At 52.0% G+C, this 26,819-nt stretch overlaps 3 protein-coding genes across 3 annotated transcripts in view; 2 read left to right on the forward strand and 1 right to left on the reverse strand.

Annotated features, from left to right (window-relative positions):
* The first annotated feature begins 1,360 nt into the window (after nt 1–1,360).
* PROK2 (prokineticin 2) lies at nt 1,361–11,916 on the forward strand. Its single transcript, XM_079122520.1, has 3 exons — nt 1,361–1,491; nt 4,710–4,835; nt 11,411–11,916. Exons 1-3 carry the CDS (start codon nt 1,402–1,404, stop codon nt 11,513–11,515), a joined length of 321 nt encoding a protein of 106 aa, XP_078978646.1. The 5' UTR covers nt 1,361–1,401; the 3' UTR covers nt 11,516–11,916.
* Nucleotides 11,917–22,871: 10,955 nt separating this feature from the next.
* On the reverse strand, nt 22,872–24,050 carry GPR27 (G protein-coupled receptor 27; the record flags this gene model as incomplete). The annotated part of the gene is made up of 1 exon (XM_079122643.1): nt 22,872–24,050. Exon 1 carries the CDS (start codon nt 24,000–24,002, stop codon nt 22,872–22,874), a length of 1,131 nt encoding a protein of 376 aa, XP_078978769.1. The 5' UTR covers nt 24,003–24,050.
* EIF4E3 (eukaryotic translation initiation factor 4E family member 3) overlaps nt 23,700–26,819 on the forward strand; it is a 59,508-nt gene continuing 56,388 nt past the window's right edge. The window contains exon 1 of the mRNA XM_079122644.1: nt 23,700–23,840. The gene's annotated coding sequence lies outside the window, so the exon portion shown is untranslated. The remainder of the gene's footprint in view (nt 23,841–26,819) is intronic.

Below are 26,819 nucleotides of genomic sequence, written 5' to 3' on the forward strand. Positions count from 1 at the left end.
AACAGTTTTTTAAAAGTTAAAAACAAGGGGGGGGGGGTTGATTCCTTGGTGTTTTCTGTTTCAGGATGTTTCTCAAACGTGAAAACATGTTAAAAAAAGGCTTTAAACATCAGTCAAAGATCTGGTTTTCTAAATATTCAGCTGTTTAACATTCGGATAATTGCCTCATCTTCTATATATTTTTTTCCTGCATTTTGTCTGAATGCTTTGGCATGAGGGAGCCCCACAGTCTGAAACTAACTTTATCCCAACTCTTCTTACTGCATTTATTAAAGAGGCTGGAAGACACATCTGCTTTTCAACAACTTGTGCCAGAGATCCTGGCCACTGGGGAAAGCTGGGCTTCCCCAAACCTGGGAGCCAGCAAGTCTGGTGTGGAGATGCTACTTTATCCAGGTGAACAGGGGTTCTTGGGGCTCTAGGGTGAGAGAGGGGGTGCAAACTTGTCACTCATCCTCTCTGGAGTTCTAGAAGCCACCCTGCAATTCTTGTTGGCATGAATGAAAGTATCACAATAGCGCCATATGGCATCCTGAAAGACTGAGGAGTGGTTTTCCTGGCCTGGAAAATCCAAGAGCAAGCGAGCTGCCTACCTGAGGCTTAGGGAGCCCCAGCCTGGCACACGAAGCCAGGCATTCTCATTTCCCCTTGGCATCATTCTGCATTGCTCTGGCTGAAACTGGCGCGATGCTGGAGAGGGAAAGGAGTGTGGTGAGCGAGATCAGGGAGGAGAGGGCTGGGCACAGATGCGAGGCTCCACAGCTGTTAAGGACAAACTCCTGCGTCCTCAGGGTGTGGGACTGGGGGTGCCTTGCGCTCCCTTTGTTCTCACCCCACCCCGCCCCCGCCCCGCCTTGCACGTTCCCAGTCCGTTCCTTGGATGTCTTTCTGTTAAGTTGTTCGGCCATGAGGACAGAGCAGTGCAGTGCCTGGCATGCAGTGGGTGCCTGGAACACACTTGCTGAACGCGGCAACACTTTCAGGGGCCTAGGAGCGTCCCGGCCCGCGCCCCCCGCGTCCGCGGCGCCTGGCACATCGCAGGCGCCCTAACATCTGCCCAGCAAATGATCTGCAAGTTGCGGGCGCTGGCACGTGGGGCTTTGGAAACCAGGACAGCGACCGAGCGTCTCCGAGACCCCAGAAGCGCCTCGGGCGTGTGTGGTGGGCGCTGCCAGCGTGGCGCCCGAGGGCGCGCGGGGCGCCGGCACGTGCGCGGCCGGGGCGCGGGCCGCCGGGTGGGCGCGTGGCGCGCGGGGCGTGTGGCGCGCCGTGCCCGCGTGCTGCCGGGCGGGCGTGAGTCACGGCGGGCTCGCCTTTATAACCGCCGGAGGCTCGCGGGAGCCGCCCGCCGCTCCGCGCCGCGCCGCAACCGCCCCAACCGCCGCGCGGCCCAGGGGCGCCATGAGGAGCCCGCGCTGCGTCCCGCTGCTGCTGCTGCTGCTGCTGCTGCTGCTCACGCCCCCCGCCGGGGACGCCGCCGTCATCACGGGGGTAAGCCGCCCGCACCTGTCGCCGGGAAAGCGCGCTGGGGCTCGCCCCGGGGAGGCGCGGGACGGGGAGCCCAAGGCGATGCGCGGCGCGCGGGCAGGGTGGCCCCGAGCCAGCGGGAACACCTGCCTCCGGCGCTCGGGGGCGCGTCCTGGTGGAAGCCATGAGGATCGCCCACCACCTTCAACACCACCTGCTCCCCGCGACCTCTCCCGGCCCCGCAAGCCTGCTCCTGTGCTGGGTCTGTCTGTCTGGCAGAAAGAAGTTTCCTTCTCAGCCTTTTCAACTACTTTTTCAGGGAGTTCCAGCAAGAACCTTACATTTTGACTGACGGCCCCTCCCTGAGTTGCAAAAGGAGCAAGAGGGATACCCCAGGTCCCCAGGTCCCAGTCCTGCGTCAAGGGACTTTGCTCCCCATGGGTCCTCCAGGAGAACCCTTGCCAATACCTTGGGTCAGGGCCGTGTGCGTGCTTTGGAAAGGAATCCTAGGCACTTCTCCAGGGGCAGGAGTTGGTCCCCCGCTCCTCCAGCGTCTTGAGCTTCGCCCTGTAAAATTTCTCATTTGTGGCTCCTGGAGAAGCACCTCTCGTGCTTTATGATGGAGCTGGGGGGCTAGATGCGTTTCAACTTCCAGAGGGCGTCCTGCGCGTCTTTGGAAGTAGCCACTGGTTCGGTTCTCTCTAACTCCCAGCAGCTTTCTGTAGGCTAGCTGAAGAATGAGTTTGCAGTACAAAATTTTTAAAAGCCTAGTCTCGTTTGCCAACATCATTGCAAAACTGCCACTATCTGCTGCTCCTTCAGACGTTCTGCTCTTTTTCTGAGTGTATTTTACTTCATTAAATGCAATTCATTTATTTCATTGTGACTTCAAATATCAAAGTGCATGTTATGGGTTAACATAAAACTAAAATATATGTATTTGAAGAAAAAAACAGTGATCTTTAACTTAAAGGGAAGTCATTGTCTTAATAAAGCTCTATTGTCTCTGGTTGGTTAATAGGTCACAGCATTTTGTAAGCCCTTGAGCTCTGACAGCATTTGGTTAGACCCAAAAGATATTTAATTATAAGCTTGTGGTATTTATTAGAGTATTTTTTAACAAGTTATTAGCTTTGTCAGCCGCCAGTCTGTGTGGCTGAACAAAAGTACCTATGGGTCTTTCTGATACATGAGGATTGAAACATTGGGAGTCTTTTTTCTCCCTCTTCCCCCGCTGGCTCATTTTAAATGTCTGCTAATCCTGTGCGTCCAAGGTTCCTTTGCAGTATAAGAATTTTTTTTTTTTTTTTTGTTCTATTCACGGGATAACACTATTTGAATAGGTCTGCATGAGTTCAGGATGAAGGGCATTAGGAAATAGCTAATTAAAAATAGATAACCTTATCCACTTCTTCCTAAAGTTGGTCCAAGAACTGAACCTTTTGTTACAAAATGGAATTTTCTCACCTCAGTTGTCTGTTACAGAAATTTGGACAGGGCTTGATACATGATTGTCCTATGTGCTGCTGTGGTCGTGGTTTGACTTAGTGTTACGAAAAAGAGTTTTTAAAAACTTCTCTAAAGCCACATGGCAATAAAGCGTCATTTTGTCTCTCTGACAGAAACCATCTGGATTCAAATGAAAAACTCAGTGACTTTTCTAGATACATTGCATGTATGGAGAATGTTAAGCATGGAATGATTGATTGAAGTTTAAAAGATTCTGGCTAGATTTTTGATTGTCCTCTAAAAAGAATGGGTAGGGCTTCAGAATTCAGGCTATGGGACCATCTGTCGAAATAAAATACTGGCTGAGACTTCCATCCAAAGTATTTATTTTAGTAATATGTGTAGGTATTTTGAAATTGATTCATGTGTCCATAAAGATTTCTTAAAGCATATTGGAAAAGGTTGTGGACTGGATATCTCACTTATGGAATGTGAAAGCCGGGTACACATGATTTCTGACACAAATACAAATGTTTGGATATTGTCCCATGAAATCCAAACCATCCAAAGTGAAAATTGTAAGTTTTAACCTATATACTCACTTTAAATAGAAAATTCTAAAGGAGGAAGTAAATAAACTTTAAAGCCAGATATTTGGTCACTTTTAATGAAAACTAATGCTAAAGAACATGTCCATATGTTTACATTTTAAGAAGTCTCAGTTGGCTCCAAACCTGAGATCTTAGAAGGACTGTTTTAGTTGTTTATAATCAATGTACATTTAATTTTGTGCCTAAATTATACCCTTTGTAGGCTTTTCTGTGTATAGCATGAAATGTTTTCACCTTATCACAAGCAAAACCCATTATTTTACACCATTCAGACAAAGCATCCCACTTTTTGTTGGTTTTAGGAAAAAATAATAATCACTCTTCAGATCCATCTCATGAAAGTGCATTCAGACTTGATTGTCTCTGTTCAGCAGAAGAGGGATATTCCTGCACGGTTGATTCCTTGTATTTATCTTCAGTTTTTCTATTGGGAGCATGCGCTGAGAATGACTACCATGGACACTGCCTTTGTCCCTTGCACTTATTAACCCTGTGATCTCCCGGGACGGGCTGGCTGTGGTACACACGCAGGCACATCCTAAGCCACTCATTTCCACTTGGCAAGCTGCTTGCCTGAAAGATGGGGAGCACACAAGGCAAGAGTCTTGACCTGTCCATTCTCGGCCTATAAGTTCTCTCCCTTTAAGGAGGAAATGGTGATAGTCAAGTCACTGGCGTGAGAAACTTCAAGTCTCATGAACCAAAGCGCCAACATTTGAAAGGGAAAATGAACCACGTCTAAAATTTACATCCGTGCCTTTATGGGTCTGAGATCATTTAAATCTCTTTTCAAAACTAGGCCCAAAGTATTCTGCAGTTAATCGTCATAAAATCTTGTGATTCGATTTATGTAGTTCCTAACGGCCATGTACAGCGCAAGACTGATGTAGACTCATTCTTCAGGTTCAAAGCCAATGCAGCCAGCAAGCACTGGAAGAGGAGAGCTAATTTTGTTTTTTAAAAGGTCTTCTGTTTCAAGTGTTCACAATGCGAAGGCCATTATTGAGTCTACTCTTAAAAAATTTTTGCTGGATATGTGCGAGCAAATGAAGCTAAATATATATAGTTATTTAAAATCATAGCATTTGGGTATTTAAAGAGCATTTCCCTGCTAATTTTAGATTCCCCTACCCTGAGTCTTTCCCCGCTCTCTGTGTTTATCTGTTTGTTCTTGCATTTCAGGCCTGCGACAGGGACCCCCAGTGTGGCGGAGGCATGTGCTGCGCTGTAAGCATCTGGGTTAAGAGCATCCGGATCTGCACACCCATGGGCAAGGTGGGGGACAGCTGCCACCCGCTGACTCGGAAGGTTAGTATGTGTGTTGGCATCACGGTGGCTCTCTTACGTTGCCCGACCACTCTGAGAAAGGCCTTTGTGACCGGAATCGGAGACGGTGTGCCTGAAACTGGGAGTCACAAAAACTGCGCCATCTCCCATCCGCATCCTTGAGTTAGAAACACTTCATCAGACTAATTTCCCCCGTGTGAATTTGCTTAGAAATGGTTTAGGAAAAAAAAAATATATATATATATGTGATACTGTCCTATGCTTCTTTTCTTTGCAGAAGTCACAGTATAGAAGTTCTTGAAAAGACTTTTAAGATGAGACCTGCTGACAAGGCAGAAGTAAATAACCTTTGCAGGGATTTTGTTATTATTTCAGACGTCATGGATTATAACAATATTCCTGTGTCTTAAAAGTTCTGAGTTTTACCTCTGTAGCTACGGTATACTTCGTCCATGGTTTTAGAGATTATTGGTATGTAAATTTCCAGCTTCCTTATGGATTGTGTAGCAGCTCACTCCCAGTGACCTAAATAAGACTTTGGGAAAGTTGTTGACAAGGAGTCAGGGGGCCGTGGGATTGTAGGATTGTCTGCATAGGGCTTTAGAGGAGGTGTCCCCAGGGGCCGCAGGCTGGTCCCTCTTCAGGGGCCAGCAGGTTTGCATTGCTCAGGAAGCAGAGAGACACAGGGAGCAGAGAAGCGCGTGGGACTTCAGATTGATGGGGTCAGCAAGGCCCTCCAGGGATGCTGGGGTACAATGCCTTCCTCTAGTCCCCCCTCCTGGTTGCACCCCTCACTGAACTGCAGCCCCGGGGCATTGGGACAAGTCCCCGGCCAGGTAGCCTGATGGAGGCAGAACTTGGACACTCTCATTTGAAATCAGGCTGAGTGTCTTCAGACCACATAGAACTGCACATTCTACTTTACTTTTTCACAGACAAGTTAGGGTTAAAACTGCGATGGAATGAGACCTCTTCGCCGTCCCAGCTAACGCTCAGTAGTTCGACCCTCTTGGAGTGTGCACCGTGAAGTCAGCTGTGGCCTGTTGGCAGAGGGTCTGCTCTGAGCCGTGGGACAGGTTCCCGTGGACGGGCCTCTCCCAAGGCTGAAGTAGCGGCTGGCTTTCCGGTGGCTGCCTTGTGAAACGCTTCCTGTTACATCGTGGCCATCCCGCCTGTGGCCTTACCCGGCAAGACAGTGCTGTCATTTCCAGGCATGACATGCACCTTTTACTCGTAGACATTTCAAGACAGCAAAGGTCGTGAACGATGAGCTGCCTGTGTCAGTGCTAGGCTCCCGTGGGCAGGCGGAGCTGCCCTGCCACCCTGGGCATGTTTTCTCATTACACGTCCTGCATCAGTCGTCTTTGGTACCTGGGAGTCATTGGCCTAAAGAGGTCACTCTCGCCCTGCACCTTTAAGGATTGTTGTTCACAGGGTGTTGGAATAACTCCACACACCCCAGACCCTAAAACCCAGCAGGGAAGTGCCACCACTTGTGCGATAGGTGTGCTGGTAACACCAATGGCTACCACTTGCCGAGGGTCGCGACGTGCCAGACACGCTGCCCTGAGCGGTGTGTGTCTCTGCACGGTCACTGCCTCCTGAGGGCTGGTTTACTTGGTCACATTCTGCGTGCAGATGGAGCCTTCGCAGGCGGGGCTCAGTGGCTAGTCGAGGCTGCAGGCCACACGCAGGGGCACAGGCTGACCCTGCAGGTCCTGGTGGTGCTAAGCACATGCCCTTGACATAACCACAGCCCCTGTGCGTCGGGGAGACGAGGGGCTCTCAGGGCCAGTTGACCCTCCCATGTGGGGGCTGGTGCCCTGATGGTTTTGATGAGCTGTTTCAGAAAGAACCAGAGGCTGCTTCCAGGGTTCCTAGGTGACATCGAGCTCAGATGCGCCGTGATGTTGATTCTGAGAGCAGACAGAGCCCGCCTCTCCTAACCTGTTGCGCACCTCCGGAGTTTTATTTTTTATCACAGGTCCACTCGGGAAATCTGTAAGTAATAGACTGTGGTTTCCATGGTAAAATTCAGTGATAGAATAACAGAGATCCTAAAAGACAAGGTTTTATGTCAGACTTTAACTTCCCCCCATTCAGTTGTCCACTTAAAGTGTGTTTCTAGAACTCAATTTTAACTTTTTTTTTTTTCTGTCTTGAAAATAACATTTTCATGGTCCCTTTGATGATGTAGGAGTAAGTCTTGGAGTTGTTACTTATGACAGGTAAAATTCGCCTATTCTGGAAAAGAAAAGAAAAATCTAGCTCCTTCCAGAGTACCTCTCTGCTGTACTCTCTTCAAAACGGGGCAAGAAATAGCCCTGGTGAGCATCAGATCCCATTGAGGGGTACCCCGAGGCTTGGCAGCCCCTCGGTGGATGGGGAAAATGGAGCCACTGTCTGGAAGGTCCTATTTCCCATTTCAGATCAACTTAGCTGTGAGCCACCAAAACTTGTCCGACTAAAGCGAAGGGGCAGGGCTGTAGGCAGGACTCAGTGGCCACCAAGGGCAGTGGACTCTCATTTACATGCACCAGCTGACCTATAGAGTTCACAGTCACTGCTAAGCGGTTGTTTTTATAATTGCACACTTCTTAACTTTACACTTGATAATTAAAATTAGAATAAAATAGATCCAACAAGAACGAACTTGGTTCAGAACACACTTTTAAGCAGACAATAGCTTTTTAAACCAGGCATTCACTTAAAGAAATATTTTTAACAGTCAATGACATTGAGTCATGTCTACGGGAAGTATTTTCCATTTTTAAAAACAATATTTTAATTTCAATTAATAGCCATACTTTTTTTAGATTATGCTTTTTATAATAAAATTGAGTCATAAAATAATGGAAGGACTTGAGAGACAAGGTTTATGTAAGATTTTCTATCCCATTTGAATTAATGTGATCAATACTTACATTTTATTGCTTATTATTTTCACTTTAAATACTTAAATAACTTTTTCTCATTTGCTTACGTATTTACGATGCTGGGGGTCCCACCCAGGGCCTTGCTCCTGCTAGGAAAGTACTCTACCCTGAGCTGCTACCCCGGCCAGCTCCACTTCTTCCATAATCAGTTCTAACAGCAGTTTCTTTTTTTTTTTTCTTTTAAGTTCATTTTGAAACTTGACCTATACATTTTCCTTTTTTGACGGAAATTTTTAAAATAAAAACCTGTTTTTTTAAAAAGCATTCATCATAGACTTAAAAAATGATTAGTGGTTTCAGCTTTAAGGCCAGTACATGACAAAACATCATAAATGCAATCCCAGAATATGAGCTGAAAGATGGAGTAAAATATAACTAATGTAACTTTAAAGATGAGTGACAGGTAGGAGAAAGCACAGTACGCCAGTGTCCTCGTGTGTGCCATCGTGCATGTCCCGAGCCACCGTCCACGCTGACGTCTTGGGCAGAACCCCCACTGTGGTCACAGGCTCAGATCAGCAGAGACTCACCAGACAAATCTGTCCCGCTGACGCGGGTTCTCTCCGCCTTGGCCTCATGCACCCTTGACCCGGTGTCTCCAGAGGGGGGCATCTGCTGAACCACAGTGGCGTGTCCCGTGCAGGATTTCAGTGTTGGCTCGGGCCCATTCCTGCAGGCTTGTCCTCTTGGAGAGGCTTGGTGGTCTGCACCGGTAACCTCTGAAATCTGTCTGGAATTTCAGGCTGTGAGGCCCGGGATTGAGTGAGGCGTTGATCCCAGAGCAAACTATCCAGTTTGGACTAAATGGCTCAAACATGCACCTTCTGCAAACATTTTCTCAAGCCTGTGTGATGAGACAGCGGCTAGCTCTGTCACGTGACCTGTGGATCTAGAAGCGAAAGGGCCGGTCCAGCAGTGGGCAGGGCCCTGCTGGGTGGACGATACCAGACATCTTGCTGTTTCTCATGAGGAGCCCACGGATGTAAGGGGAGCAGGAAAAGTCCCTGGGCTGTGGGCGGGGAAGCCAGGCTGGGGTGTGAATGAGAAGAGGAAGGATGTCCGGCCTGAGGAGACCTGCAGCACCACCTGCTCTAATCACCCGGTCAAGGTCCCGAGCAGCACATCCACACTGAGGACCCACAGTCTCCATGCCCTGAATAAGGAAAAGGATGCAAAGGTCTTGAGGGGCCTCTGCTCTGGAGTCCAGCCGCTTCGATCATGCTGGGCCTCCTCGGCACCAGGGCCCTGAGATGGTCATCTGTTGGCCCTCGAGGAAGAGAGTTTGCAGTCTACGCGGGAGACTCGGGGCACAGCTGGTCAGCATGGAGCAGATAGTTTCTTGAGTGTGACCCGTTTACCAGGCCCGGGGCTGTGAAGCTCATTAATAGAATAAATGGGCACAGCCCCCTCCCCCTGCAGCCAGGGGGCGGTTGAGAAGAGAGTGACCTCAGGACAGGGACGGGACCCCGTGACGAGGCGCACTTCCCCTTGGCAGCCAGGTGACCGCAATTGGGTGCACTCAAAAGCCGCCCTTTGCTCAAAACAGTGAAGACTCTGGCCCTGGGGTCTGGGGAGATGTCCTGGGAGCCTCGTGCGGCCTGAGCCGGGCGGTGGGCCTGGCTGTTCTTCCTTTTGCTGACTCCGTGGTGCTCCGTGTCAGGAGGCGCGAGGATCCAGACACAGAGCGCCAGGGCGCTGCTGCATGGCCGTGGTCTCTTGGCATCCATCCCGTGTAGTGGACATCCAGCCCATTCAGGCCCTTGCTGTGTCCCCGGCACCTGCCATAGGCCCTGACGTGTGGGCGTGCTTGAGTGAGGAAGGAGGATGGCACCTCCATCCCCAGCAGTCGGGCGGCTGGCTCTGTTGCCCTCTCTGTGGCACCTCTTCTTTGGGTGTGGCTGCCGCTGTCGGCTCTCCTCGACCTCGGCACCCTTGACCCTTTGGACTCGCCGTGCTTTGTTGTGAGGGGCTGTCCTGGCCATTCAGGACGGGGGTGCATTGCTGGCCAACCTCTTTGGAGCTACAGAGCAGACACCCGCCTCCCTGCAGCTGGTGGCAAGCAGGTGCCTCTGGATATCGTCAGGCAGCCCTGGGTCAGAACCACCCCTGGTGGAGGGCCCTGGCCTGGGCAGGAGTCATAGGCGGCTTGTTGAAAAGGAAGCTCCACGTTCCAGGGTTCAGATGGCCTCAGCCAGCGCAGCTGTGCCTGCCTCCTCCTGTGCTTCCTTGGTGGGGACAGATGCCCCCGCAGCACACCCTCCCAGTCACATGGTGAAGGAACCATTCTGAGCACCAGCCTGGGCTGAGTGACGGGCAGTGTGCAGGTAGAGGGTGTGGCCAGAGCCTGGGGGAGTGACGTGTTCCCGGGGCAGAGGCTGCGGGCCTCCTGCCGCGGCCCAGGCTGGCTGCCCACACCTGCCATTCCCGCTGCCTCCCGTCCTTCCCTCTGTGTGTATTGATCTCGGTCGTCTCCCTGACCCTTCCAGAACCCTTTTGGAAATGGGAGGCAGGAAAGAAGAGAGAGGAAGAGAAGAAAAAGGAAAAAGGAGGTAAGAGGCCGTGAGCGTGGAGCCAGGGAGAGGCGCGCAGAGTGCTCAGGCTTTGGTCGGACCCGCAGGGTGGGCCCACCTGTCCATCCGTCCGACCCGAGAGCCAGGCTGGAAGGGCCTGCCGCTCTGAGGACAGCCCTGTCCGTGCGGGAAGCGCTGCCCGGAGGATTCCTAAGCTGTCTGGCAGTTGGTGTGGGCGGCCTCTTGGCGAGAGGAAGCCCTGGTTTCGGAAGCAGGCGGGATACAGGTCTCTGCCGTGTCGCGCTATCGAGGGTCCTCGCCAGGACGCCAGCCTCCCTCCTGTCCCATCTCACTGACCGTGGTGCGTGTCCAGGCCTGGGGTTAGATTTTCTCTGTAGCACGTGTGACATGGGCAGGTGTGAGGAAGGCCAGTTCTGGGGAGGGAGATGGCTCGACCCTGCTTGCTCTGGACCCAGCGGCCTCCACCTGCCCCAGGTGGGCGGGCGCAGAGCACCACCCCTGGCTGAGCCCCGGCTTCACTGCTGAGGTGGGCTGGGCCCCTGGGTGACTCCAGAGACTAAACCCACCTTTCCCTGCTGGGCCAGCTGGAGGCAGGACCAGTCAGTTCTTCCTGCAAAGTGAACTCGACGTTTTCCCTGGCTTCCTCTGTCCTTTTTCCGCCTGACGTCTTGACTCCTAGCGTCCCCCTGCCAAGCTGTGAACTTACACATGACTCACTGGTAGTGGGTTGACCGCTGCTCATCCAGATGCGGCCATGCCCCCAGCACTGGGCTCCTCTTAAGGGGCCTCAAAGGCGGGTCACTGTCCCAAGAAGCAAAGGAGGACCGTAGAGGTGAAGAGGCTGGGGCCTGGGGCCTGGCCGGAAGCCGAGCTCCAGATCCAGGTCTGTGGCCTGGGCCAGCTTGCCAGGCTCTGGGCCTCCGTGGCCCGCTGGTCATGTGGGCGTGATTAAAGCGTTTTCCACTCGGCAAGGTGATGGCAAGGACGGAACAGGGCCATAGGTAGAAAGCGCCCAGCGTCTCCCCAGGGTGAGCCCCGGGTGTCTCTCTCCGGTCGCCCCTCAGAGAGCCGGCCAGGGGCTTCCGCGCTGGGCAGCTGCTCCACTGACTCGCTCTCCTTTTTCTTTCAGGTTCCATTTTTCGGACGGAGAATGCACCACACCTGCCCTTGCCTGCCGGGTCTGGCCTGCGTGCGGACTTCATTTAACCGGTTTATTTGTTTAGCCCGAAAGTGATCACTTGAGAGCTGGAGCTTTCTACGCCAGCGGCGCCGGGCCGCCTGCAGAGTCTGACTTGGGATCGTGCCCGACGGGCAGCGCCAGGGAGAAACTCTGCGCCGGCCTCCCGAGCAACATTTCATCTTTGATTCTTCACTTTTTTTTTTTTTCTTTTCGTCGAAAGGGAGTTTTAATTTCGGATAGAAATGTGGAGCGCAGAGTATTCCGGCACCAGTTGTCGTTTCTCTGTTTGGGTTTTGGTTTGGTTTGGCTTTGTTAGTGCCAATCACTCACCCGCTTGCACAAAGATGAGAATAAGAATTGATATTTTTGTTACAGGAACATTTTTTTTTTTTTTTTTTTACTCCACCCCTCCCTGCCCTGTCCCTGCCAGTTGTGTGTGTGTACACACTCTCACACACACACACATACACACACACTTGGTCTTTGTCTCTTAGTCTCAAAAGATTTATAAAGCCCTTGCTTTGTCCCCTATTTCCTGTCTCCCCCGGTGGCATTTTGAAGTGGAAGTTCTGCGACCAGTAGCCTGTCGGTGGACTCCCCGGCAAGAACTAAGCCATCCGCCTGATCCCTAAGCAGGGACCAGGGGGGACCCCGAACCAGGCACTGCACACTCTCTTCTCCGCGGATGCAGGGAGTGCCCCTGGAACTCTCCCGAGCCCGTCGGTCTGGGTGGACCTCAGTTCTGCCCTTGACTGGTGAGGACAGAAGCAGCAGGAAGCCATGCTGATTGGGTCCAGATTACTAGCTGTGGGGGTTCCATTTGAATTAGAGCCGTCTTTTCCAATCCAATAGCACACCTATTCTTTTTCCTTTTTTATGAAGTTTACTTTTAAAAAAAGTCCCCTCGTTGGAGATATTCTAAAAAAAAAAAAAAAAAAAAAATGTCACTTGGGAAAGAATTGTTGATTTCAATCTGGCGGTAACACTATCTAGCTACCAGTTTTAAATCAGTACTATTATGATTCCAAGTTGGTTTGCCGCCAAAAGTTCTTTTGCGAAGGATGGCCCGATATCCTGTCCTGTGTACCCTGTATCAATATTGCAGTGTGAGAATTCTGTATCAGAATAATGGCGGACTGTCTATCACTTGATTTGTTTTGATACTCTGTTTTTACTCATGTCCTGGTTGTCGGTTTTTACTACACTCAGATGCCCATACAGGCCCCACGCTCAGGTGGGCAAGGACACCGCCAAAGTTGGCAAAAATCACCCTCCTGTGATGCGCGTTCTTGTTTTGCATCCGGGAACGTGTGTGATGTTTGAGTGGATTTTAAGGTAGTGTCAAAAAAATAGACCGTGTGTGCATCGGTGAAGTTTAGGAGCAGGACGGGAGGTGGCCGTGCGCCCAGGCCATGTGCCAGGAGTGGACAGAGGCCCCGCCGTGTGCTGGCTGAGCAGGAGTAACGGAGCCAGCATGGTGGGTGGGCAGGACAGGCCCTGGGTCCCGCTGCTCAGTGACGCCAAGGCAGTGTGGCCCTGAGAACACCCCCCAAGTGTTGCAAATTGACTTAATGTCACAAATAAACAACATATGAAATGTGTTTCACTGACTAAACTTCCCCCGCGCCAGCCCACCAACCGTTAAGAACAACAACAATGTCCATTTTGTAGTTGTGTACCTGGCCAGGGCTCACAGCCGCACACGGCGTGTGTTCCACCCCCGGGCTGCTGTGCCCACGGATGTATAGGGGTTTGCTGTGCCGGTTGCCACACTTGCTCAGGGAACTGTTGGTTTTGATTAAGTTTGTTTCTAGAAACATCCCTCAGCGAGTTTGCTGGGGAGAAACAAAATGGGCACGCGGAATTATGGGCAAAGAAACGGGCAGGCGTGCAGCCTGGCTCAGTGCGCTTGCAGCCAAGATTCAAGACACCCTTCTCTGTGCCCAGGGAACACTTAACTGGGTCAAAGGCCCATTTGCACCAAAGTTAAGAGCAACACAAGCCACGCTTATGCCATTTTGCTTTCCCAGATCCCAGTCCAGCTTTGTGAGGACTTGGTTCCCTGAAGGGGTTAGAGGGTGTGGCTAGCGTGTCAAGTTAGGAAAGAAGCGTCCTGCGGGCTCAGCCCCTCCCAGCGGAGCACAGAGCTTGGTCCCTAGCGTGTGCCTTAGTTGCCAGAGACTAAAGGCAAGGCAGTGTGCGGTGGGGGCCTGTGGCCACAGGCCCAGGTCACGTGGCATGAGCACCAAGTGTGTCTCTGAGCCCCCAGGATTCCATGTGCCGTCCAGCACTGCCCACGGGTGTGAGGCCACTGTCCCCTGCTCCCTACAGGGCAACAGGAAAGTGTCCAGGCAGCTCCCACCTGCCAGGTCTCTTGACCCCCAGGCCCGTGAGTCTTTCCCAGACTTGTGTCCAGGGTGTCTGGCAGCGTCCCTGGCCACTGCCCCCAGACGCCAGGGATACCACCTGACTGGGAGGACTGGCAGAGTCTCCAGATGTGGTGGAGGAGGTTGCAGGTGAGGACAGATGGTTTCATCTGGTTCGTGTCTGCTCCTCATCGCTTAGTGATTATATTCTTATTTCACTTTCAAAAGGTCAAATAATACTTAAAATGTTACACCTTTGCAGAATCATTAAAAACAAAACATTCTGTGGCCAAAGCAGTGAAAGGCAAAAATTTGGCACTGCTTGCATACCCAGCGAAGGAAACATCACTCATGGATCAACTCCATAGTTTACTGTATCTCAAAGTTTAAAGGCAGACGCTTTAAAGTTTAAGACAGAGGCTCCACAAAATAAGGCTCAATCACATGTGAATGATTTCACCTCTTTAGAGTGTACTTCCAAGCAAATTTCCATGTTTATGTCCAAATTTTCATCCTCTTGATTCAAATGTGAGTAATTTAGGGGGAAAAATGTTTTTGTTACAGAAACTCAAACACTTTACAAGCAAAATTAGGGGAAATTGTGTTTTATTAAGTTAGATCTGAGTAACTGTTGAGAAGTTTCCCAAATTGAGTTTCCTTATAGATGTGATTAAGCCTGGCACGAGTATATTTGGCTCTTTCTTAAAACAAGCAAATCAACAAAACTTTTATTATGGAAAATTATAAACATGAAAGTTTTGAAAATGTTAGGAAGTCTCATCTGTCTGTCATACAGATGTTATTTCCATCTATAATTTCAGTGACAAACTTGCTCCATCTCTACCTGCTCGACCCCCACCTCCATTCCTTCTGTATTGTCATTAAGCAAATCAACTCAGTACCTTCTTGACAGGGCCCACTAGTCACTGACTGTATTCATGCATTTTCCATTACTATAATGAGATACCCGAGGCTGGGTACTTTGTTTAAAAAAAAAAAAAAAAAAAAACCTTACTTAGTTTACATTTTTGGAGACCAAAAGCACCCAAGCAGCATGGCACCAGCTCTGAGGAGGGGGTCCTTCCCTGTGTCGCATCATGTGAGAGGACATTGTGGCAAGAGGGAGAGATCACATTGGCAGAGTGACAGAGGAGGAGCCAGGCTTGCATTATCATAATAACCCTCTCCATAGAGCTAACCAAAGTCCTATGGGAATTACATCAGTTTTTCCCAAGAGCATCCCCCTTAATGACCCAGTTCTTCCCATAGTGCCCACCTCTTAAAGGTTCCACACCACCTCCCAACCCTGCCAGCCCAGTTCCCCGAGGGCTAAGCAGTAGCACCCTCCCAGGTGGGCAGGACAACCACATCCTGTTATCAGTGACGTCAGCCCATCTTCTCTTAGAGGTGACTCTGCAGACGTGACCGTGGGCCCCGCCTGAGCAGCCTGTGTCCCTAAGCATTGTTCTTTCCATAGCGCAGGAGATGGAACCCAGGGGCCGAAGCCGCCAGGCAAGTGCTCTGTCACTGCACCACATCCCGGCCCTAAACACTGGCTCTCGTATTTTTGAGATCCCAAAATCTGGGGTTCAGAGTGTAGGAGCAAAATATTTCAGGCCCAGAATGTGCACAGGAATGAATGGATAAGGCTCCTGTATAAAAGCTTAGCAGACAGCACTGGGCTTCTTGAGGCGTAAGAGGCGTAGAGGAGCAAGGCGCTATGATTTGGCCGTAGGGAGTCGAGTGCGGGGTGAGACCATGAGTCCCGTGCACAGCGTGTCCATGAGCTATTGATCTTCTTGCACGTGGTTAGGAGCAGGGGGAACTCGCTGACGCACGCCCACCTCGACCCTCTTCAGCCAGTGGAATGAGTCCTTCTGAATGTTGGCTGTTTCGTTAGACTTTGTAATTGGTTTTGTCGTCTTCCAATAATTTGACTTTTGTGTTCTTTTTTTAGTGGATGCCCCACAGGGGCAGGACCAACATACTATGCGCGTACAAGTGGTTTGGATGTTGGAACTGAACACTCAGGGGCAGGAGGCAAGATTTGTTGCATGGTGGCACCGTCTAGTGAGAGCTGAGCAGACTCAGCTTGGTCCAGCTGAGGTGGGTCTTAGCTTTCATTGCATCTAGGAGGCCAAACGGGTGACGGTCTCTGCTGGGGTCAGCTAGCTCGGGTGTGAGGCCAAGGCTGGGCTGAGAGCTGCCGGTGTTCAAATGTCAGAAGACAGCCCTCCTCACTGTTAGAATCCTGAAGTAATAGGGTAATAAGAACTGCTCTCCCAAGCGAGCAGAGACTTCAAGCTAGAAAGGCCTGAACTTACCCACGAATTTTGATCATGAGAGCATCTGTGTTCCACACCGAGGAGAAGCCAAGGCATAACCCCGAAAGGTGTCACCTGCCCACGCAGGAAAAGCAAGTCACTGAGGCCTGTGAATTTTCTCATAATGTTTAAACGGATTTTAGTCTTGCCAAGAGGTGTTTGCAAGGGAGGGATAAACCTTACATAACAAACTTCCGGGGAACAGCCCTAGCAGAAGTCAAGTAACACGCCCTTAGCAGAAGACTCACCGGGGCTCTGTGTCACTGTGTTGTGTTCAGCAGAGACAGGTTGTTAAATACACACCTGAAGGCATTCAGCTCCTCTCCGCAAAACTCACAAAGTAACTTACAAAATTTTTAAACAATCCTCTGTCAGGCCACATGTCACCATTACTCACAAAGCGTTAGAACAATTATGCAAATCAAATCCTAGAAATAGCTCTGGGTATCCCATGATTCCTCAAGACAGATATGCAAATCAAGCTGATCGTGACTGTGGGTTCACAGAATTACACACCGTACGGTTCCGCTGTGCATGTCACTTTGCACAGTGAACGCCTGGGCGGGTCCCTTCCCTTCTCCTCCTGCCTGGCTCACTGTGAGGCGTGTGGGTCAAACCTCAGGATCAGACGGGAAGCCAGAGAGAAGATGCGAATCTTAAATGAGAAGGCAAGGGGGAAATTAAAATGCTCCTGTGCATTTTAAACTTAACAATTCCAATTCCTAATGTTTAATAAGAGAATATTAGTTTGGCATTAAAACAATTTTCAAAGCCTTTGAAATTATAACATATGTGCATCTTCAAGAAAGTGAAGCCAGCTATTGCTCTTTCCAGGTTCAGAGAGCACTTCCTGGAAGAAAATAGGATTCCCTGTCTAGGAAACCACGCAGATGGGCAGTACTCAGGTGGCAGGCTGGCCTCTTAGACCCTGATTTTATAAATGACCAAATCATTCCTCCCAGAACCAGGTAGGAACAGCTTTAATTTACCTGTCTCCTTAATGTTACTGAGAGATAAGATTATCGCATGCTTGCCTCGACATTGCAAAGCAAACATTTTTGCAGGATTTCTCTGCATAATTGAAAGTGACTGCAAGACTTCAGGCTTTCAGATATAAATTGAAGCTGTTTATTTACTTGGATACAGGATTGATTGGATACCTAATACCTCCTTAGTCTCTCCTGGGTACCTAGTACCTACTTAGCTTCCCCCAGATACTTAGTAACTACTTAGCTTCCCCCAGGTACCTAGTACAATCTTAGTCTCTCCCCAGGTACCTAGAACCTACTTATCTCCCACTAGGTACTAGTTCCTACTTAGCTTTCCCTGGGTACCTAGTACCTACTTAGCTTCCCCAGGTACCTAGTACCATTTAGCTTTCCCTGGTACCTAGTACCTGCTTAATTTCCTCCAGGTAACTAGTACCCACTTAGCTTCCTCCAGGTACTAGTGCCTACTTAACTTCCCCTCAGTACCTAGTACCTACTTAGCTTACCCTGGGTACCTAGTACCCACTTAGCTTCCCCTCAGTACCTCGTACCTACTTAGCTTCCCCCAGGTACTAGTACCTACTAAGCTTCCCCCTGGGTACCTATTACCTACTTAGCTTCCCCTGGTACCTAGTACCTACTTAGCTTCCCCCAGATACCTAGTATCCACTTAGCTTCCCCTGGGTACCTAGTACCTACTTAGCTTCCCCCAGATACTTAGTATCCACTTAGCTTCCCCTGGTACCTAGTAGCTACTTGGCCTCCCCTGCCGCTGCCTCCCTTTCTCTTGAACAAGAGCACACAATAACCCTCCTCTGAGCTGCACGCCTGCTGTTCCTCCCCTCCTTGGGGCCACTGCTAAGGGTCCCTGCTGACTTGTTTGGTTCCGACAGCCCTTTCGCTGGCTCTCCCCGCAGCGAGAGTCAACGTAGCACACGTCCTCCATCAAAATGGCCACGCTCCTTACTGACGATTGAACATTTGGGTAGAATCAGAACAGAAAACTTGGGGAAGAAAATGGTGTGCTTTCATTTCACTTAGAGAAATGTATTTTTAAATGGATTCCAGAGTGAGGGGAGGGCAGAGGGAGTCAGGAAGCAATGCAATAACCCAGGAGGAGGGGAAGGTGGAACTCAGGCCATTTTCCTTCCAGATTTCTGGTTTTCCTTTTCTCTTATTTGGGTTGAGTGGGGACGCCCTGCCCAAGGCCCTTTAAGACACCCTATCCCGTTACCCCGGCCACTCTATCTGGGTTCGTCTCTTGGCATCTGACTTGCTCTGTGGTTCTGGTGTCTTTGCCAAGGTCCCCCAACCAGCTGGCGCCTCATCAGCATGAAAACTGCCCCCTCCTTCTCCGACCTGGGTCCTTCCGCCTGCCCCACTCGGCCGCTGGCTTCCAGTCAGTGCCACGATCTGTTGAAGAGATGGCTGGATTCCCTCAGGCACTTTGCCTGATCCCTGCAATTAGATTTATGGTATCAGAAAGTTTAAGCATATTCTGATGGAAATTGTAAAGTGCAATTAGACAGAACTGTCCTCGTAATAAATAATAAGTCATGTCGAATCCGTCTCATTACTTTCCTAGAGCCAGGATAATTCACAGCAGGCGGGACAGGCTGATAGGTGCAAACTTGCATTAGATGTCTAACTGTTTAAAATGTGTGGATGGAGTTCTAGGGTATCAAGTGTCTCTATGGGGTGGAGGGAGAATCATTCCAATTTCTTTGTGGTTACTGGTCCCTCTCTGTTTTAGTCAGCCTTTTCATCGCCGTGACCAAAAGACCTGACAAGAACAATTTAGAGGAGGGCAAGTTCATTTGTGGCTCCTCCTTTCAGAGGCCTCAGTCCATAGACGGCCGGCTCCATTGCTCTGGGCCTGAGGTGGGACAGAACATCATGGCGGCAGGGCCTGGAGGAGGAAAGCAGCTCTGGACATGGCACCAGGAAGCAGAGAGAGCTCTGCTCACCAGCGGCAGAATATAACCTCGCAGGCACGCCCCAGGGTCCTCCTTCTCCAGCCACCCTGCCTACCTGCACGCACCACCCAGACCGTCCCTCTCAGGGGGTTAACGCTCTGATCAGGTTAAAGCTCTCGTCACCCCATCGTCTCATCTCTGAACCTTCTTGCACGGTCTCACCCATGACTTTTGGGTGACATCACGTATTTAAACCATAATGCTTCAGATAACAGGCTTCCTAAATATTAATGCCTGAAACAATAGTAGTTTGCTCTCCAAGCCAGTAGTCTAGAAGTATGAGGTTGGTTCTCTGGTTACGATTCAGAATCTTAAAAGGGGTGCCGATACTTTTCTTCCTGCCCTGTTCTATCCATAGTCTCTCTGTGCCTTTCAGGGTGGCTGTTAGGCCTCCTTCACCCAAGAACTTCCAAAAGGCCATGAAGAAGGAGGGAAAGACGGCTCTTTATGGGCCGGGTTACAGCCCAAAAGTCTTGTCCAAATTGGAGAAAAAGCAGGAAACCGTCCCCTTTTTTTGGATCAAGTTTTGTTTTGCTTTTGTTTAACTCCCTGTCTCCCCGCTGCCTCCCTTGCCTCTCCGAGGGAGGGACCCGCAGGCCGGCGGTCATAGCAGCCCACGTGCGGTGAACACCTGCCAGGCGGCGGATCGGGGCTTATGGCAGCTGCACACTTTTTAGTCCTGTACACCTTAGAATGCTGGTCAGACAGTAGGTCGGTGGCTCAGTCACACCAGGAGCTCCGATCTAGCGACTGAGGTGGTGGCTGGGCTGTCTCCCAGGGGCTGGGATACTCCTCCCTCTGCAGGGGGTGCACCCCTCGTGCAGCCCACCCCGTGAATCTAACACACGCGGGTCAGCAACAGCCTTGAACGTAAGGAACCAATCCTGCAGAGGCCCGTGGCATGGCAGCTTGGTTCCGGGCCTGCAGAGAGAGCAGGAGCCAGCAGCATGAGCCAGCTGCAGGCCCTCGTGAGGCTGCACAATGAGGGTGGGAGCCCAGAGGAGCCAGGCCGGGCCAGGAGGGCTTCCAGAGGCCTTGGCCCTGCATCCAGCACAGACCCTGTGTCCACCCAGGCTGCGGGGCCATGGTGGCACAGATTGGTCTGCCCACGCCATCGCAGCTGTTGCTTGCTGTGGTTGTTATTCCTGCTGGAACGAGGGTGGTGAGGGACTCCCAGGCAGGGGGCGATCAGACTTTCCAGGGATGCAGAGACTGGGTACAGCGGAGGAGGGGGCGGGCTGAGCCCTACTGGAAAAGCCTGCTGTGACCAGGCATCCAGTCAACCCCACAGGCCCTGGGAAGACAGTTGACCAGTTCCACCAACCCAACGGTGGATCCACCTGCAAAACTGCACCCCCAGGCAGCCATAGAAACTGGCACCTGGGGCCTCTTAAGAGACAGGGCATTTGAGACCTTGGGGGGCCAATACCAAGACCAAAGGCTTGGCAGAAATAATTGTTGTGTTTTATTAGAAAAAGAGTGTGTTGAATAAAAGGGCAGAAAGGGAGGGAGAGAAGGAAAGAAAAATGAGACAAGATTGGGCAAGGATGAGTGGGAGACAGGAGATCATGGATCCCCACCACACTCCCTCATTTTGCTTGAAACATTGTATCTTTTAAAACCTGAACACAGTATGAATTAAGTCCCCGAGTAAATTCACACAGTCACACAAAAAAGCAAAACCTGAACATATCTGGTGTCAGCTTTAAAAGATCTAGTCTTTCTGCAAGGGTATTTGATATAAGGTACCAAAGACCTAAAAATACTCATTTTAAAGCCAATAAGTCTATGCCAGGACATGGCAGATGAAGATTTATGCATAGGCTTTTTTTTTCCCCCCCCAAGTGTAGGGACAACTTGTTTATCTTACCCTGAAGGAAGGGCACATGCTAAATGAACTTCGCAAATAAACAGGCTATTTAAAAGTATTTAAATGCATGACCTGTCCTGAGACAGCAAGCAGAGCCTCCTAGACACAACCAGCCTTTCCTTGATGATTTCCGAGTGCTGTATTAACAACCACAGTGCACGCTTATAGATTCATTGGTGCTGTATTAACAACCACAGTGCACACTTATAAATTCATTGATGCAGACGGCGACCGATTTAATCATTAGCATTACATTCAGAATAAATCCCAATATATTCACTGTGCTCATTTTAAAATTTTTTATTATTTTTATCGAAACGATCGCTTGGCTCATACATGTTTTCATTCATTATTTATCAGTGCACTCTTAGGTTTGGTGGTGCTGGGATAGAGCGGAGGGCTGAGCAACACCCCAGCCCGTGCTGTTCATTTATAAAAAAGTTTTAAAGCACTATATATGTTTACTCTTTCTTCCCTTTAAAGAGAAACAGTGCAGGCTTCTACCTTGCACTTTAAAGTTAAAAGGTCTCCCAAAGTCTTGGAAATGCTAATGCTCAAACTAGGAAAACCAAAACGAGCAACAGAAGACTCGCAGTAGTACCAATCCCAGCCTCAAAGATCACCACCATTACTCCAGAGTGAAAATACTGGTATATTCATGTAATGCAAAGAGAAATACAGATATAAATCCTCAAAACGGAAGGTACGTTGATAAAAACGTAGCAGTTTAAGCAAAAAATATTATACAGTACTCGCAGAATGTCTTCTTCCAGTTTTAAATTACATCTAACAGAGAAATAATATTTAAAATGACAATTCTGGTTATTAATTTAAAACGACCATCAGTATAACAGCACAGCTTAACCTAGCAAACACTAAGAAAATGCCTCATCTCCTAGAAGTAGTGGAGCATTATATTCCATCCATTTATTTCATGAACAACAGAACAGTCTTCAAAGTGGAAATTAGTTTCATAAGACAGAATAAAACCCGGCTTCTCAAAGCACAAGCCATTTCCATAAAATTGTCTTCACTTTTTGTTGGCAAAAAAAGTGCAGAAAGAATTTACTTGGCTTCTCCGAGCCCCACCGTTCTTGAGCCACGATGGATACGTACAAAAGCATGCAGCACTGTATTTTCTCCACACCTTCACGAACCAAAACACTTTGTACTCTTAAAAGTTACAATGTGACTGAGACGTTTCCATTCAAGGCTGATATGATACAGAGAGCAGCAGGCGGCTGCTGTGTATTTAGTATAAACCAAGTCGTTACTTACTGCTTAAAAAGAACACTGCCTACTGACTCTGATTTCCGTCAAGTTCAATGTCAACACTGAGCTAAGTTCCTAAGGCTTCCGAAGGATCCCACTGCACAACCGAGGCTGGGCTGGCAGACCAGACAGCACGTAGGACGCTTTCCCCTTCCTCCTGCGTCCATCTGAAGGCCGCAGAGGAAGCTGACCCGCGAAGCCCCCAGCTCTCTACTCACTGCACTATGCGATGCCGCTTGAGGGTGTCAAAAATAGCTTCTGTACAAAACTGGCCGTGGTCTTTAGGAAACTCTGCATGAAGAAAATCAGCCTTTATTAAAAAGAAAAAAAAAAAAAAAAAAAAAAAAAAAACCACGTGGGAGAAAAGGCAGAACCAGTACAAAAAGACTGCAGGGCCACCCCGGGATGAGAGGTATCGAGGAGGACTAGTGTGCGGAGTTGCCCCTCCCGGCCTCCAAGCTGGAGTCCGTCCACTCCGAGTGTGCGTCCACTTTGAGAGTCGCTTTGAAGGCAGCTTATAAAATCGAAAAGGGGACAGGACGGGGAGAAGCGAGGTCACTGTCCAAGCCATAGGGTACGCTGGGGGCTTGGGGGTGTGGCGGCGGGGAGCCCCTCACAAGCCGATGCCCTTCAAGTCGCAGGGGAGCGTGGCCGGCGCGGTCTGGGGGCTCTGACAGCAGGGGAACTGGGCCCTGAAGCAGTCCCTCAGCTCCCTGTTGAAGAGGAAGCACACCACTGGGTTGATGCCCGCCTGCGCGAAGGTCAGCCACACCGAGGCCGTCAGGTAGGCCTGCGGGACGGCGCCGGGCCGCACCAGCACCCGCAGGTAGCTGGCCACCACGTAGGGCCCCCAGAGCAGCAGGAAGAGCAGCGTGACGGCGTAGAACATCTTGCACAGCCTCTTCTCGGTCTTGAACTCCTCCAGCACGAGCAGGCGGCGCGCGCCGCGGCCGGGCCCCGCGGGCCGGATGCCCACCAGCGCGGGCGGCGTGGGCCCGCGGCCGAAGCCCGCCGTCCAGTTGGCGGCCGCCTGGCCCGTGGCGCCGGGGCCGTGGAAGGTCCAGTCGTGGCTGACCGCGGGCACGAGACGCGCGGGCCGCATCTTGCGGCGGTCGTGGATGAAGAAGAGCAGGCGGAGGTAGACGAGGTGCGTGGCGCCCACCACCACGGCCAGCAGCAGCAGGAAGCCCAGCGCGCCGGGGGCGCCGTCGGGCCGCTGCTCCAGGGCGCACGGTGCGTCCTCGTCGTCGCCGCCGCCGCCGCCGTCCAGCACCGGCGGGAAGGCCGCGGCCAGCGCCAGCGCCCAGGCGGCGCACACCAGCATGGCGGCGCACGGCCAGCCGGCCAGGCGCTCGGCGTAGAAGCGGTGGTGCGCGATGGCCAGGTAGCGGGTGACGCCCACGCCGAGCAGCAGGAAGGCGGCGTGGAAGCAGAAGAGCGCGGCCAGGAAGGCGAGCAGCTTGCAGCCCAGCGCGCCCGGCGGCGCCCCCGTGGCGGCCGCCGCCCGCCGCGCCGCCAGCATGACGGCCGGGAGGCAGGCGAGCGCGCGCAGCCCGTCGGCCAGGCACAGGTCGAGCAGCAGGTAGTACGGGGCGCGGTGCAGGCTGCGCTCCCGCACGATGAGCAGCGCGAACAGCACGTTGCCCGCCAGGCTCACGCACAGCAGCAGGCTGAGCGTGGCCAGCTTCAGGCCCAGCGCGGCCGCTTCGCCGCCGCCACCGCCCGGCTCGCTCGCGTTCGCCATCGCGGTCTCCGCGCCCGGGCCGCCCCGGCCTCGCCGCCCCGCAGGCCGCCGCCCGCCCCCGCGCTCCGCCGCCGCCGCCGCGCGGCCCTGGCGCCTCCCGGGCCCGGGGCTCAGCCGGCGCCCGGCCGGCCCCGCTCCGGCTCCCCGCGCCGCCACGCCGCCGCCGCCATCATCTCAGCAATGGTGCGCGCAGGAGGCCCCGGCCACTCCCCGCGCCCCGGGCGCCGCGGCCGCCGCTGCGGACCGGCCCGCGCCGCCGCCCGCAGCCCCCCGCATGCTCCTCACTCCGCCGCCGCCGCCGCCGCCGCCGCCGCGCCTCTGGCTCTGCCCCCCGCCGGGCCCGCCGCCGCCGCCGCCGCCGAGCCCCCTCCCCTGCGCCGGAGCGCGCCGCGCGGCCGCCGCCAGCCCCGCCGAGGCATCCCGCGCCGCCCGGGCCCGGCCGGGCTGGGGGCGCCGCTGCGACAGCCGCGGGCCGGGAGGTGGCCGGGAGGGAGGCAGGGCCCAGGACGCAAGGTGGCGACAAGTCGCGGTTGGCCCCAGGTAACGGGGGTCTGGCGGCGGCGCGCCGGGGTCACCGGGGCGTGAGCGGGGGAGGCCGTCCGGCACCGCGGGGTCGGGAAGGCCTGGGGGCAGGAGCATGGGGGCGAGCTACCCTCGGAAAGCTGGTGAGAACCAACGGTAGTGACACTCATGGGAATCCTAAGCCCGCTGGGACTCCGGTGAGCCCTGCTTGGGTGGCAGCGTGCCGGGCGCTTGCCAAGCGTCCCCCCAGCAGTAACTACGGAGTTGACTCCATTCTGAACCCCTCCTTATCCCTGACGAAGGGACATCGGAGGGCGGGGGCGGTGCAGAGCCCAGAAGCAGCAGAGCTGGGGTGCCGATCTCGCTGGGTCGGATTTCCAGGGCTCTCCCTGGCTACGCTGCAGCATGCCTGCCGAGTTACATCATTGGGCACGCTGAAGACGGACAGACGTCCGGGAGAGACATTCGGCCTCTTCTCTTAAGTGAACCCTATGTACTTTCCTCCCTGGGTATCCATTTGCTGGGCAAGCCTGAGCCAGCAGCCCCTTGTTCTGACCCTCGGACACTCCAAATCCGCCCTGCCAGGCTTTGTGCGCGCTGGTCGCGCTACACGCGGTTCCCTAGCTCAGTGTCCTCTTTCTGACCAGCCTGGGTCACTCTGCACCTCTGCAGTCTGTTCACTTCCTTGATAGCTCTTACAATTTGTCATGTGTTTTTACTTCTCCAAAATCCTGTCCCCCTTGCAAGTCTCTAAGCCCCCTGAAGGCAGGGGACCATGTCTGTTTTTCTGTTTTTGTGTTTTTGATTCCACTATTTCACCAGTGCCTAGCGTGGTACAGCCAGATGAAGGAACGTGGTGTTTCTCAGTTACTCATTTTTCTTTTATACAGAAAATCTTCTCTTGCCTCCCCAATAATACATGCGTGACAGACACCTTGACGGGCATTTCTAAGACCACGCAGGATCGCAGATGGCCTTGGAGGTCAGGCTAAGTGGAGTCTAAACTTTAGTCTATAGATAAGAAGGAGCTATTGAAGGTTTTTGAGGAGAGCAATGTTGCTAGAGCTGTGTTTGGGGCAAATTATTCTGGGGACAGAGCCTGGAGGGCTATCCAGAGCTTCAGTGTGTGCTGGAAATCACGAGGGACTCTGTTAACATGAAACTGCTGATTCCAAAGGTCCAGAATCATCCTGAATGCTCTGTATTTCTCACAAGCTCCTTTGTGACACTAGAGCTGCTAAGCTGTTGTCTGCCCCTTGGGTAACTTGGCCTTTGAGAACTGTTTGGAAATTTTTGCAAAAGTCTGACGCATCTGCCTCAGGAACCCCACCGTGGAGTGGATAGGGCAAATGGCTGACCAAGCAGACATACAAATATATGCTGACAGAAACGAGACATACATTTTGGAGGGTGTTTTGGTTAGGAATTGCATTTCCATCCTAGCAAAAGGAGTAAACGAGTTTCTTTTCCTCATGAAACAAGAACTGTGGAGGTCAGTGGTTGCTGGCATTGATTTATTAGCTTAAGGACTGAGTCTCTGAAAGTCTTCTCTCACAATCAAAGTAGGCTGCAGACAATCTAGCCATTACTTCTGCATTCCACACGGAAAGGAGAAGAGGCAAAGAGTAAGTGTGCTAAGTCAGCCCCTCTCAGAAGAGCTTTCTAGAAGCCCTGTGGTATAACAAGCTCAGAGGGCTGGCTACCACACTTAGCACAGGGAAGTGGAAAATGGTTCTCGATGCCTTTCTTTCAAGCCAAAGGTGGTCCTGGAGAAGAGCCTGCCATGTCCGGCCTCAGCACTTGGGCTACCTCTGCCTTCCTGTAATGCAGGTGGGTACCATCTCTGGGTGCTTTCTGGAGCATGAACCACAGCTTCCAACTACTGAGACTTGCTGTGTCCCGGGCGCTGTGGGGAATACTCAACCTGGATCTGAGCATCGCCGCCGTCCTGCGTGGGCCACGCTCTCACGCCCTCTGCTTTGCTCAGAAGGGTTCAATTTTTCAGGCTTTTGCCCCCAATCAGCATCAGAGCTGGGCTCACCAGGCAAAAAGCCTGACTTCAGAGCCCTCCCTGGCCACCACCACAAACGCTGCCTCTTGATGAGAGCAAGCCATTGAGTTTTTAAAGACAACAAACAAGCAGACAGCAGATGCTCATGCGCACACAGTCAGCCACTTTTGAGAGGGAAGGCTGTTTCAAAATGGCCAAGTCTGACGTGTAGACTTTACAGAGAGAGACCGGAGGGCCTGGGGGTGGGCTCTCACTTCCTGCTCTCCGTCAGTACCTCCCACACC

Source organism: Sciurus vulgaris (assembly GCF_902686455.1).
Source record: "Sciurus vulgaris genome assembly, chromosome: 19".
Classification (NCBI taxonomy): Eukaryota; Metazoa; Chordata; class Mammalia; order Rodentia; family Sciuridae; genus Sciurus; species Sciurus vulgaris.